Source organism: Melanotaenia boesemani, chromosome 10 (genome assembly GCF_017639745.1).
Source record: "Melanotaenia boesemani isolate fMelBoe1 chromosome 10, fMelBoe1.pri, whole genome shotgun sequence".
NCBI lineage: Eukaryota > Metazoa > Chordata > Actinopteri > Atheriniformes > Melanotaeniidae > Melanotaenia > Melanotaenia boesemani.
Window position 1 is genome coordinate 36,160,542 of NC_055691.1, and position 14,697 is coordinate 36,175,238.

Consider the following 14,697-nt stretch of genomic DNA (forward strand, 5'->3'; position numbering starts at 1 on the left):
ACTCCATACAAAAGCTTAGAGATCTTGTCTGCATGCTAAGAATAAAAAGGGGGGTGTTATGTGTCCTTAAATGCTTTTATCTGCAACACAATCACAAGAATTATCATCAACATGCCAGATGGTTTTGGACATGAAGATTAAAGTTTGAGCCATTTTTTTCACAAGCAGCCAACATAAAAATCAAGGCTGCGGCTGGATTTAAGAGCCAGTTAATGAGGAATCCTCAACAGAAAAGTTCACTTGGAGAATAAAAAGAGGAGTTCACACAGCGGCACGTTAACTGCTTCACACTAGACTGTTAAGGACATGCTTGTTATCTCCCCAGTATAAACTGGCATTTTCTGCTGCGCTTTACATAAAACCAATTCTTTTAAAGTGCATGTGAAGTGACCACTTCTGCTCTACCTACGATTTAAACCTGTGTCGCACCAGCTTGGAAGTTGACAAAGAACATCAGATGACTCCAACATGCCTCTCGTTATCATTATCATAAACTATAAATAGTCTTTTTGTGTAATAATTATTATGACTCATTACTTTAAGGACCACGTGGTAAAGAGTTAGTTGTCATTGACTGTGGTGTACCCCTTGGTTTTCTTTGGGAAAAAATATTATCCTACAATACTCGAAACATAAATAACTTATTTCATTAGAAATTATTAAAAAAATTATTTAATACATAAATAAATAAATAATTTAATTCCTGTCAGAATGCTTTATTATTAAAGCCTTTTAAAGCCTGAGGTTCCACACCGAGAAGAGATGGCCATGTTGGGAACAGCACCCAGACTAAATGTACTAAAGCCTCTCTGATTTTATTCCTCTTCGCTTTACCAGACATGCACTTTGCACAGGTAATATTTACATATTGTAATATATTATACTATGATTTGGAGGTTTTGAACTGCAGCTACATTCATTAGAGATGTTCATATTCCTCCTGAAGGTGCTGTTTTAGGACAGCCTGAAACTCTTTTTCACTTGTGCTATGTGCCATTTCCATTTCATCCAAAGAAAAACAGGCACTGAGTTAAAATAAGAATGAACCAAAATGTTGGAAAATGACTTTTAGACAGAGCCTGAACTACATTTACAGGGTGAGTTTTCTCTTATTCATGAACTTTTGGCACATCAGTTGAATATTACTAAAGCATTAGCTCTTATTAAAGAACAATGCCTGAAATAAAACACGTCTGAAACCTTAAAAATATGATTTACCTACGATACTGAGCAAGACTTCATGAAAGCAGATCACCACACCAAGGGAAATAAGCTTTTGCTTTTACTCATTTGCAATGCCCTTTTTGAAGCTGCACTTAGACACCCAGGCGGAAAATAAAATATAGAAAATATTTTCATCCTGATATTCAAAGCACAGAATCTTAACATTTCCCCAGATCTCATTTCTAAATATTAACTGTTCTCACATGTAAGTGTTCAGAAAAAAGGAAAAGAGTGAAGCTTTGAGAGCAAAAGGAAGGTTTTGAATGCCAACCATCTTTGTTATGAAGTACAGCCCATTTCACATTAAAATGAGAATACAATTGGAAAATCAAGAGTATCTGATGGAACCATGCGTTCCTTACCTTGCCAATGATCCTGGGAAAAGGAGCTCTCTGGTTTTCAGTTACAATCATGGGAGGAACCAGCAGGGATCTCTTGGATCTGTGTGCCGACGTCTGGCCGAGACCCAGGATATTCTACAACAAAGCAGACAGAAGCCATTTAGATAATCTTGAAAATAACAACCCTTACATTTACTGTCGAGCCCCCTATAATTCTTCCTGAATTACTGGTTACCCTCTTTAACCGATTACACTAAGACAAATTGACAGCACATAAACACACTCAGCAAGCAGTCAGTGTTGAAATACTGTGAAAAATGTTGGCAGAAGCCATTCCTGGAACGATTCTCTATTGATGGAGAGCAATATATACTCTATAAATTAAAGTGTCTGAACACCGGCATCTGGCTGGCAGCACCATGTATGTTTCACATGGAGGATGTTCTCCAGGCAAACGTGGAACCAGAGCCCCTGTAGTTCTCTGAAAATCAGAGCTATATTCTTTAATCCTTCATTCATCCTGAATGTTGAATAAGGAAAAAGAGATGGAATACTGAGATAAAGACAGGGCAGAAATAAAGAAATGAGAGATGACAAGCTTTCAGTGAAGCAATGCATTGTTTACACAAATGGAACAATTCTGGGATGTTGTTTTGCTCTTGGAAAACACAATAGTGCAATTTATTTTCATTTTCCACCCTCCTGGTGTAAACAAAAATGCGCTTTTTACTGTTTGATATAGTGAGAAATGATGCCCCCCCACTCTGTCAGATCACTGATACAGTTGGAGCCCTTCTGCCTGGGTGTTGATGAAAATAATGCCTGTCATCAACACCGAGGAGGTGGGGTTTGGAATCCTGGCTGTTAACATGGAGGTGATGACCTTCAGGGGGAGGACAGTTTGCCGACTGTCTGCACACCTGGATACAAGCCGAGGAGCAACAACACACACACACTTCAATGTTCTGTCTTTAAACAAACATGCAGCTGACATGCTTCATGACCAATAATGGTAAAATGAACAAGACGACATGATGAGGGCTGGCTTTAAGCATTTTCTATTTAACAGCTGGATTAAATCTTATAAAGATTCTTAAGTAGTACGGCACTGCTACATAATACCTTCTGATCACACAAAATAACCATGAGTCAGGACAAAGGGAGATCTACTACCTGCTTAGAGTGGACACCAATGGACCACAGCCAACAGAAGAAGTTGTCAGTTTATACATTTAACTTTTGGATCAGAAAGATTATACACCAAGGATGACATTTAAATTGTGGGTGTTTGTCTTGTAAGAGGACCGTGTGCCAGTACAACGGTGCCAGTCTGGTGGGTATGGATAAAAGACGTGTTGGAGGCTTGTGGTGTCTGACTCAGGGACATTCAGAAATGTTGTGTCATAATTCTGTCCTCCATGGATCAGGGTAGGTGCTGGGTGACTCCTCTCAGCTCTTTTTCATCATGTTTACTCCATTCCTGAGTAATTTGGGCAGCGAGGGCTAGAAGTCCTGCTAGTGGAGAACCATTGCTGTGGTGGTCTCTGCATCGGTGTTGACGTTTGTAGGTAAATGTCAAACTGAAATCTACATTATGAGCTTTCCCAGCTGGATATTCTTTTGCATGCATAAGATAAATGTTTGTGTCTAAATCTTGATGCTGATCATTGTATATTTTGCAATCCTGCCTTCATAAAGTCATTAACTTTGAGCTGTTCTACAATAGCTTTATTCCCAAATTTCTGTTCAAATCTGAGACTCTTAACTTCTATCTTTTTTCTGTTGCATAACTAACAGTCTAAAGCTTGAGTACATTTCTTCTCGGCTATTGAGCTCTGAAAAAAATATTAAATGAAGGGAATCTACCAACCTGTGTTTTCAGTGGTTTTGTTTCCAATGCAAATAGTCTCTTTTGTTCTTACTGTTTTATAGTTGACACACTTTATTTATAATGTGTGGTGCACAGCCTGCTGTGTGTGCTGCAAGCTGCTTGCATGTTTACTGTTCATGCCACTGTCCTTGGCTGACAGGGAAGCTGACACCACTCTCACCCCTGTGACAGTGACTGGAAGACAACAGGTAAAAGGGAAATATTCAGCTATCAGTATGAGTTTTCCCCCTTACCAACCAAGTTCAGAGAAAACACAATGAAACAGTATTAACAAACACAACCGGAGAAGTGCAAACCGAAAACGCATCAAATGGTGTATGATATGACTATTTTTATCAAATCCACTCAGGAATGACCTTTGAAATGTGAAAGGCAGAAATCTGAAACAGGACCTGAAGCACTTCCAAAAACTGAGATTAAATGACAGATTTTGTGTCTAAAGAGCATAACCAGTGTTGTGGGTAAAAGTATGAGACCAATTCACAACCAAGTTTATGGACTTTTAAGCAGTGCCTGTAAAAGTCTGAAGGATGAGCGCATCAATCCACCATGTGCACATCTCAGCTGTGTGAAAGACAGTAAGAGCTGGAAGGCAACAGATACCACGCAGTATTTTTGGTGACTATTGAGAAGAAATGGGGTTAAGATAAATCATGCTGTCAAATCCTTGTCTTCACTGAGCTGAGATGCAGTGGATATAGAGAGGGAGTGATAGTGCTTTAAAACCTATCAATGTTCTGCAGGAGGATCAGGAGAGGTAGACGCTGGTGGAGAAAGACGATTGTCGTGCTTGATGAGAACGACTCACCGTAGGGCATTGTGGGATAGATTTCTTAGAGCCCTGCTTTCTTCCCTCTCACCTTCATACCTGCCACTTTGCACCTCCAATTCACTTTTTCCTCTACAATAGCAAAAGCTTTTCTTCTCACTTTCTCCTTTTCACTCTGCATGTGTGATGAATAGTGTTCTTACAGGGTGGCTCCGGATAAGAAGAGAGCCATGAATTTTTAATGTGTACTGTTCATAAATTACTGCTGCGATATCAACTCTGAAACATTTGCTTCTCTTTTGTCTTCAGGGTGATCATGACAGTATTTCACTTTCTGATGTGAAAGTGACATGAGTAAAAATACACGTTTTTACAGAGATTCAAACATACTTGAGCAACAACAGGAAAAAAAAAGGAAGGAGTATAAGTACAAGAGCTCATTTAAACTGCTAATAAGCACGTATGTTGTACTGTACATACTGTATGCATGAGTTTGTGAGTTTGTTGAGGGAGAGAAAGACAGAAGGTTTGTCACTGTCATCTGAGCTTAGAGCTCCTGTGGCAGCAAAGTCATGTCCTTGTCCATTCTGCCATTTTCACCCTCAACGCTATATTGAGTCATGCCATTATTCATTTCTGACAATGTGCGGGAGACCCGGTGAGAAATGGACAATATCAAGGCCGGGGTTGGCCGGTGGCAGCAGGAATGTACAGCTATTCAACAGGGAATAAACCGATGGATTTGTGGCCTGGTCGGGTAATCAGTCAGTTCTCAGGCACAATTAAGTTTATGCTCATGTATGTGCACTCATCAAACATAACATTATGACAGGTGAAGAGAAAAATATAGATTTTTGATTGATCTCTTACAGTGGCCCCTAGCAGTAGGAGCCATATATGAGGCAGCAATTCAACATTTTGTCCTTGAAGCAGATGAATTTGAAATGGGAAAAGGGGAAAAAAGGACACGTGTGAAGATGTGAGAAGCTTTGACAAGGATCAAACTGTGAGAGTCGTCTGGTTGGGTCATTCAATCTTTATGTCCAGCTCTTCTGGTCAGGACCATCCAGAATTGATAGAGGGATGGAAACAGGTGGCCCACTGACAGAATCATGGGCAGCCAAGGTTCATTGATGCATCACAGTTTGTTGTCCACAGCGCTATGCAATCACAGATCAGTCAGGATGACCCACCTCTGAAAGCGCCTAAATCAAGTAAAAAACAAAGGAACTGACATGTGGCGAGGTCTGATCAGTGGCGTTGTTTATTCATCACGTGAATGGCTTATCTGGGAGTGTAATGCTTTGGGTAAAGTTGTGAGTCCTGTCATTTATGCAGATGTGAATTTGACATTTCCCACCTATTTAAACTGTATTATAGACTAGATCCCGTCCTGGAAACAGCACCCCCTGCTGGCAGTGGCCTCTTTCAGCAGGATGATTGACCCTGCCACAGATCAAAAATGGTTTGTGAAACATAAAGTTTGAGGTGTTGACTTGGGTTGAATCACATTTCTACCCTTTTGCCCTCCCCTTGTTTTGCACGTTCACGTTAGCGAAAGGGCTATCTTGATTCTCTTTTAGAGGAGGGGGAGGGGCTAAGGGTGAACACAGCTCAGGACAGCACTTCAAACAAAGGAGTCTAAAAAATTTCCCAACATCCATCAGATATATCGGCAAAGATAGCAACAAAAGGAAGGCAGCATAGACATTTATACATATATATGTCTATGGAAGGCAGGACACCATAATTATATATTCAGCATTAATAAGAATGTAAAAATAATATTAAAACTCTGTTCCATCTTGTGACTATTTATTTGCAACCCGTAAAAATAGCTAACTTTTGGCTAACTGCTAATCAATAACGATCATTAAGGTTAATGTTTGCTAGTTTGCTAATGTCGCTAATGTTTGTCAGTATAGCCCTCCGAGTGTGTATTATAACATTATAACATTATAACATAACGTCTGACTGAAGATAAACAGAAACGTGTCCACAGGTCTCTGAAATGATAACTGAAGAACTGAACAGTTTTGTTAGTACATGCTGCACCTTTAAGGATCTGCTAACATGGCACCAGAAAACAGAGCCTCCCTTCTTCCCATCTCAAATAAACTTAAAGAAAAACATGACTGAGATTGGAGGACAGAATTGTGCAATATGTGCAGCTGCTTACTATTTGTTGCGAGCCATGTGTTATTTCTAATGTGTATGAATACAGAAAATTCTGCTTATTTTTATTATTTATCTGCTATCATCTTTGCACTCACAAGTGGGCCAATCATAGTGGAGTTTTTAGTGAGTCCAGACTGGTTTGGCAGCTAATGGTGGAACTACATGAACATCATAATATGTCTGACTGGTCCTCAGCAGTTTGAGAAAAATAGTATTTTCACATTCTTTATTCAGAACAAGCTCAGTAGCTTTACTGATTAACGAAATAGTTAACATTCCTAGAATGATTTTTAGTACATGTTTAAAATAAAGGATGGCTTCGCTGTCTTGACCCGGAAGATTCCTCTAAGTGAAGATTCCTGCTGTGTGGCTCGACTTCCTTCACAGTTAGACTTGACTCTCATCTGCAGCTGCTACAGAATCCAGGAAAGAGGGTTTTAACTACATCTGAGAAACCTGAGCATCACTTTTATAATCCAATTTTAGCTCCTCTGCTTTAGCTGTCACCTAATTTTAGGATTTTTTCCCAGAATTTTCACCATCACCTGCTGATATTCTTGACCTTTAAAACTGCTATAAAGTGGATTAAAGAAGCAGTTTGAGGAAGAATCATACTTGTAGAAACCTGTTTGTCTCACTTCTGTTTGGGATTAGGTATATATATATATATATATATATATATATATATATATATATATATTCAAGTATATTTTAAAGTAAAATACAAGAATAAGACAAAGAAAGATTCCCTGTTTGCATATTTCCTGTTATTGGAAGCAGGCGCTGCATGATGGGTGGTGCACCTGCTAAAATTCAACCATTGTGAGACTAAAGGCAAATATTTGTCTTGGCACTTCAATTAACTTGACACTAACCCCCCCAACCTGTATTCATTTGCACACATTATGGAAAAAGTGCAAGTAAGTAGATATAAAAATGTAATCTAGAAAAAAGATACAGGTTGTTTAGGAATTAATTTAAAAAAAAGACGGATGACAGTAAACAGAATTAATGAATGACAGAAACAGAATAAGTTACATTGTGAGTGGGCTGCAAACGGAGAGCGGGGGATTATTTCTGTTGTGTTGGATAATATAAGCTGTTGTGCTGCGGCTGCAAGATGTCACTTTTTAGTCATCCCCAGAAAGTCTGACTGAACATTGAGAGCTTGGTTAGAGAAAATCTATTTGTCGTTGCAGGATGAGGATTTTGCACAGGATGCAATAACATTTCAGTTGATGCAGGAAAATGTACCAAACACAACAAAAGCTAAATAAATAGGCTTTTGGTCTCAGATTATTTTGACTCTTATTAGTTGTTACATATGAATGGTGCCTGTTTATGCTCCCTAAAGGCATGGAAATGTTCTGCACAACACAACCCAAACAATAGGGAATAATACAGACAAAAATATTCCATATCTCAGAGCATGCCTTTGTTAAATTGAAATGCATTCTTCCATTAATTCACATATTGACCGGTTGCAAAAAAAGAAAGGGTGGGGGGATAAATTACTGATTGAATTCAGAGTTTTGCTCATAATGGGACTCATTTATCAGCCACTTCTCTCCCACTGGGCTTGTGTTACAGCAAACTAGCAGCTTGCGCTGACGAATTAAAAACTGATTCTCTCCACCTTCACTCCCAGCCCTGATCAATTATCACAAACCAATATTTTCTGCAACAATACCATTTGTTATGCCAATAAACTCAGCTTGGAATATTTCCGCTCTGCAATAGTCAGGAAACAAAAAGAGATCTGGGCAAATATAAGTCCAACTCTAAGAGGAGCATAAGAAAACAGTTTTATAAAGAAACCTGCTGAGAGGTGCAGTAATTGAAAAACAGGGGAGAAGCATTGAAGCTTGACTAATAAAAATGCAATGTCAGATCACAGAGTCGCAGCCCTGGCTTATTGGAACAAGCTTTTAAATATGCCATGAGTTAGTTACAAATTCTTTTATAGCCGTCGCTGCTGTGAACATGTGTTTGATGGGCCACTCGAGACGATGCCGAGGCTCAGGGCGGGGAGGCAAGTGGGGGGGCAGACTACAGGATATAGACAGAGAAAGAAACAAAAGATTTTCTCATGATATGAGTCCCAGAGCTTGAGGAGCTTTAACAAATTAATTTTAATTTATAGTGAAATAATAAGAGCTTTAAATCAGACCGTTTCACAGGAAGACACCTTTTTTTTATAATCTTTGTTTTGTTTGCCTATGTTTGCCTAATTCCTGCACTTTGTAACCAGGCTTTACAATTTACAACTGAAGGGCTTTACTTTGCGCCAGAAGGAGACACTGAAGCATCCCTTCATTGGGAAGATAAAATAGATAATTGAAATCCAGCCTTTTTCATGAGTTTAGATAAACTCTTCCAGCTGGAAATGAAATATAAACAACACCAGCGTGACAACTTTGTACTGGTGTCCTGTACAGTCCAGTGCTCTCGGCTGTAAAGCAACATTTACTATCATCAGCTTTGCAAGGACTGTTGGCTTAAAATGTCACTTGAGTCATTGTGTATTCTGTAGAGTTGGTAATATAATCATAATAATGTGTGTTTTTTATAATCCATGATTCTTTAACCACCTCACCTTATCGCTTCGTCACACTCCCACTATATTCTTACACCTCAACACACACTCCAGTCTGTACAATGTTATCGTCTGCAGCCGTTGTAGCGTCTCTTCAAGGCTGTGAATCTTATCACAGTGACTATAGACCTTATCATAGTGGACATGTTGGCTTAAAATAGCACAGGTGTCTTAGTGAGGTTTCTACTCTGATTGTGTGCATGTTCTGCAGGTAACCATTATGCACAGGTGTAAACATGGACTCAAGCATTTGTTAACACACCTGAGTTTGTCCTATTTAATGCAAAAAAACAAACAAACAAACAAAAAAGAGCAAAAAACAAAAACAAATGTGTGCTGTTTAAAAAGGACAATGCCACCAGGATGCTCATATGCGTGGGTACTGTTTGCTTTGATGATCCCTGTCTGCTTGGAACATCTGTAAATTTTGGTGTTATATAGTTGTAAATTACTGAAAATAGACAATCACTAAAGACAAGCATCAATCCTTTAGAGCAGTGGTTTCCAACCTGGGGTCCCAAAGAGCGCAGGGGGTCCTGAGGCTTTGAACATTAGAGGCATTGAGAATAATATCCACAAATTGTCCCTATTTTAAGGGAAAAAAATAAGGCTATATGTATATGTTTATGTTTAATTTAACTTTGGCTTTATCAAAGGACAGGACTCAACCAGAATACATTATTTATGGTGCGAATCTCACTGTTGAAAGCCTAAAACCAGTATAGTTTCAGCACAGGGTGGAGCAAGGGGTCCATGGTATTTCAGTATATGTATGAAGGGGGTCCCTGAGGAAAAAAGGTTGGGAACCACTGCTTTAGAGAGCTTTTACAGATTAATTTAAAGCTGCTATAAGCTTGGTGGTAGGGGCAGGTGCAGGAAAAGTGACATTAATAAAAATCCTTAGGATTAAAATCCTGGTGAGCATGTCTGGAAATAATAAATCTAAGGATGAATTCATACCTGCATAGTCAATATTGTTCTGGCCCGAGGTTGCTTTCACATGCCATGTACTCAAACAAACCGGACCTATTATATAAATGATTTTCCTACTCAACAGTTGACCATCTTGGGTTGACTGTATTTCTATCAGAACTTTTACTCTGTTCATTTATCTGCCATTTTTCTCAGCCGGAGCTTTCAGTAAGGGACGATGAGGCATATTAAGGTGAAAAGAGTTCTGTAAGGCAATCGGTTTGCAGGCCGCAGAGTGTTTCTATAGATTAAGAAAAGGGACAGATTTTCAGAGAAAATAGCTCAGTATTAGGGTGCATGTTTATAAATTTGTAAGTAATCAGAATTTAGTCACATTTAATATTCATGGCAGTGAAGTTGGTGCTGATGGGTTCAGTAGCTGTTGCATTATGCAAACAGTGAAACTGACACACTTTCAGTGATGTCAACATATGTTGTTGGTGGAATACAGCAGCCATTCTGCATCCTTTGACTTCTAGCTTGCACATGCGCTGCTTTAGTCATTGAAGCCTTTAAACTTCTCCATTAATCTAATTTTAGATGCAACAATCTGTCTTTTACCTCCATGTTTCTTTAACAAGGAAGAAACTGTATGCTTCAGCTTGTTTTACAATGTAAAAAAAAAAACACATCAGAACAGTTTTGGTTTAATGTCTTCATCACTTCAGTTGTTTTCTCTCGTTTTTTTGGTATAAATCCATTTGATTATAAGAAAAAAGCTCTGTGGCTGTGTCTGTTTTTCTCTGTCTAGTATGGCATCTTTGAGGTGGTGCAATTATGTTAATAGATGATAATTAAGGTTGCATGAGCATGCTCCACATCTATAAATGATTAGAATTCATCAACATATGCATGAATGTGACTGACAACTGATGCCTCTAAACATTTGATGAATTTGCTTTTTAATTTCTTTAATTTGCAATTAAGAGCACTCATGAATGAACGCCTTGTGAATGCCACAGTGGCTGGGTTTACATCCTCGAGCAAATTTCTGATGCTAAGCTCTTTTTTGTCTACCTTCATTAAAAATAGCACTCTGACATTTTGGGAAGTAAGTTGATTATCGACACTTATAAAGACTTTTTACCCAGCAGCTAACTGAGAGAGACGCACCAGGGGCTAATTTAACACAAATTACTTATCATTTGCATAACCACATAATGTCTTTATTAAGTGACTTACCTCTTGTCACCCCTGCACACAATAGCTCGGTTCTACTTTGCTTAAATAAGTTTGTAGGGTGAAGTTAGGAATAGCCTTTTATGCAGTCAGTTAGCTGAGCTTGGGGCAAAAATAGGAAAAAAGTAACTTACTTTCATTATCACTCTGGGAAACCCAACTACTAGTTCTTTCTGATACAAAACAATTAAATAAACTAGTTGCTAAATAAGTTAAAATACAATTAAGAGGCATTTGATCAAAGAAGTACAACTCCTCTCATCTATAACTCTATGAAAAGAAAAGAACTTTGTTCTTTCCAGGTCTCACATGAACAACAATGAATGACATTAAACAGTTTCTTTATCTATCCAACAGTCTATCCAGTTCAAACCGGTCAATGTGCACAGGAACTGCAAAAACTGAACTACATCTCAGACTCTACAGGCCACAGTTAGTATGTTAAAGTTGATCACAATTTATGCCCAAGGACACAACGACAGATGACAGGGGGAGTGAGAATCAAACCAACAACCCTCCATTTATTGAAAGACCCACTCTGCCGCCCAAGCCACTACCATGCTGGTTGTTAGGGTGAGATTAGGTTTGCAATTTAGTCCGAACAAACCACAGCACCCTGGAACAATAGTCCTCCTTCACCAATATCTTGTTACAAATCTTTCGACATATAAAACTCGGTGTGAGTTGAAAGGCCACCCTAACTGGCCAGGTAAACCAGGTAAGTGGTGTTATAATACAGGTCAGTGATTTTATACAGAATTCAGCCATTTATGTTTGAACCAGACTCCGAGTCTGAGAGCGAAAATACGGAGATGGTGAAAGAAGCACTTTTACAAGTAAATGTTTACAATAATTTACATGGCAGAGCATTTCACCCCACTTATACAAAAGAAAACACGGGGCTCATTTGTACATTGCAGAGTGTGAAACTTTTAGGCTCGTCCCTTAGCATTAGCATTAGCATTAGCATTAGCATTAGCATTAGCTGTATCAGCAGTAAAGCATGACTTTATATCATTGTATCAGTCCACGCCTAAAGCATGACTTTAGGTGTGGACGAGGGGCGGGCTTATTCAAATAGCTTCCTGTGATGACAAAATCTCAGGAGCAAATCAAAATCATGCGTTTGAGAGAGTTTACCTTGTTGGCGGTGCTGCTGTGAACAAAGGGCCCAGACGGAAAACCTCCACCGTCTTCAAAAGAAAGGCTAATGGGAAGTTAACACTTCGGTCCAAAACCAATACACATGTTTTAACTAAAGTAAAATTCTGGGGTGATGAAGCACATACACAACTCACCCTGAGAGTGTGAGCTGACTGAAGCGGGAGTGCGGTGACATCCACCTGTGCCATATCATCAGCATGTGCACTGACCCCATGGATGAACAGGACCGGTCCGCTGGACACAGCATCTTGCTGAGGAACCAAATTCAGATCCCCGTCCACACGGAAGCTGGGATCCGACACGTCAAACTTCACATCCTCATTCCCTGCACAGTCGTCGAACTCAACTGAAAGAAACACACAGCAGGAAAATGTTTTTAACATCATTCTGAGCAAATTACAGTAAAAGTGAAGAAAAGAACAAAATATTTAAAACTGCAAAATAATCTGTAATCTGTCATTACGCCGAAACACAAATTAAACACTTGAGCTGTAAAAAACGTCAATGATTTCTATTCGTTCCAATGTGAAAAAACTATCTGCGTAACTTAGTAAAGCCTCATCGTTGCCCCTGACTTTCTTTTTAAAGATCATTGCAACGTGAAAAAAGATGGGGGGGGGGGTACTTTAATACAAGACGAGCCCACATGCGAGTACATGTGGGCTCTACTTGTCTGACTGAGGGAGATACCACCAAATACTCTACCAGGCATTATCCCTTCTGATCATGTTCATCCTCTCTTTATCTCTCTCTCACACTCCCCTCGGTGAGCAACATGATCCTCATGTCCACCCCCACCCTCAGCCCTGACAATCCTCCCCTCCTTCATCCGTCACCTCCTCATTACCTCGGCCTCCCGTGATGATCCCTACTGTCGCTGATAAGGGGAGGGAGGTGGGCTTCAGAGAGGAGGTCTGCATGTGAGCTGATGTACAAGTGTTGATTCAAGAAGAAAAGCTGGTGCAACAAGAAACATGCAGTTCTAACTCAGCAGCAGAACTAAACTAGCTGAAAACTTCAAAATTCTGCCTCAGACATATGGTGCCTTATATATATATATTATTTTTCTTCTCCCCAGTTCTATGTGAGAAGAAGAATTGTTTGGATCTGTAAACATCAGGGTGGGAAATATTCCATATGGTCACTATTAATCAAGCCACATAATTTCAGACATGTTTTAAATTCCAATTCCAATATTCTGTGTTATAAAGACTGCTGATCTGAACATTGTCGTAGTTTTAACCATATTCAGCTTTATTATTTACTCATAACTTTAAAAAAGAAACAAAGTTGAAGCAAATTATTTAAATTATTTAAAGCTTTAAAAGTGTCAGAATAAAGAAATGACTTTATGTTAAACCTGGAAATTCTAAAGAAGGTTTAGCCATCAGTACAAAGGTCACACACTTTCTTTGCACATGCTCGTTACAAGCTGAAACCAGAGACGTGCACACCAGCTGCATTGATGCCAGTCAAAAATGAATAAGTTCTGATGTCCTTACAACGGTAGTTGTACTCATCACATGCACACATCAACACTGAGGTTTTTAATAACCTTTAATAATTATGCGACTTAGGTTAGTTTCCCCTTTTAAATGTGTAAACATGCATAATTTCCTAGGTCATATTTTAAGGTTTTATGGGCAGTGATGCACAGTCAGCAATATTAGGAGAGTACAGTCAGACAGATATCAAAATATGACTTGGGTAAGGTTTGAGGGTAACACTAATGAAAAACTGAGTTCTGAGGTGGCTTAAAGGTATTAAACACAACCTGGACTGAATCTACATAAATTACCATACAATTACAACAGAGTATGGAGAGTAGTGAACTCCCCCCCCAAAATACAAAAAAAAAAAATACAAATAAATACTATAAAAACTGATAAATCCTTCTTTTTGCTGCCAATAACAAGACTAACCACAGGTACCAGTTAGACAGCACTAACCAGCACTAACCAGCCCTAACCAGCACTAACCAGCACTAACCAGTACTTCAATGTGCAGTTATGAATGAGCCTAATACCACATCCATTTAATTATTGTTTCTCTTCCTCAGACCATAGAAACATAGAAACTGATGCCGGTTATTCAGTTTGTGTACTGGGTTTCATTTATACAAATGTGGCATAATCCCAGCAGACACATGGCAAAGCACAATTAAATGACAAATACTTTACTAATTTCAGAGGGAAATTGCAAAGAAAGCTACGTTAGTTTGTCATTAGTAGATAAACGCTGAAAAAAATCCTTTAATTTAAGTTTGTTTCGTGCTTTTTTGGGGCACACCCAACTTTGTATGAGGTGAGGAGCCATTTCTGCCAGTGAAACCGGACAGGTCAAGCCATTTGAGTATTTTACACATTTCACTACTAAACAAAGC

The 14,697-nt window shown here is 39.0% G+C and overlaps 1 protein-coding gene across 2 annotated transcripts in view; it reads right to left on the reverse strand.

Annotated features, from left to right (window-relative positions):
- The window catches only part of cdh13 (cadherin 13, H-cadherin (heart)), a 425,435-nt gene that overhangs the window by 257,637 nt on the left and 153,101 nt on the right, over positions 1-14,697 (reverse strand). For both annotated transcript variants that reach the window (XM_041996695.1, XM_041996696.1), the window contains exons 3-4: positions 12,449-12,660; positions 1,587-1,700 (exon numbers count right to left, since the gene is read on the reverse strand). In XM_041996695.1, the coding sequence (XP_041852629.1) occupies positions 1,587-1,700; positions 12,449-12,660 (326 nt within the window). The remainder of the gene's footprint in view (positions 1-1,586; positions 1,701-12,448; positions 12,661-14,697) is intronic.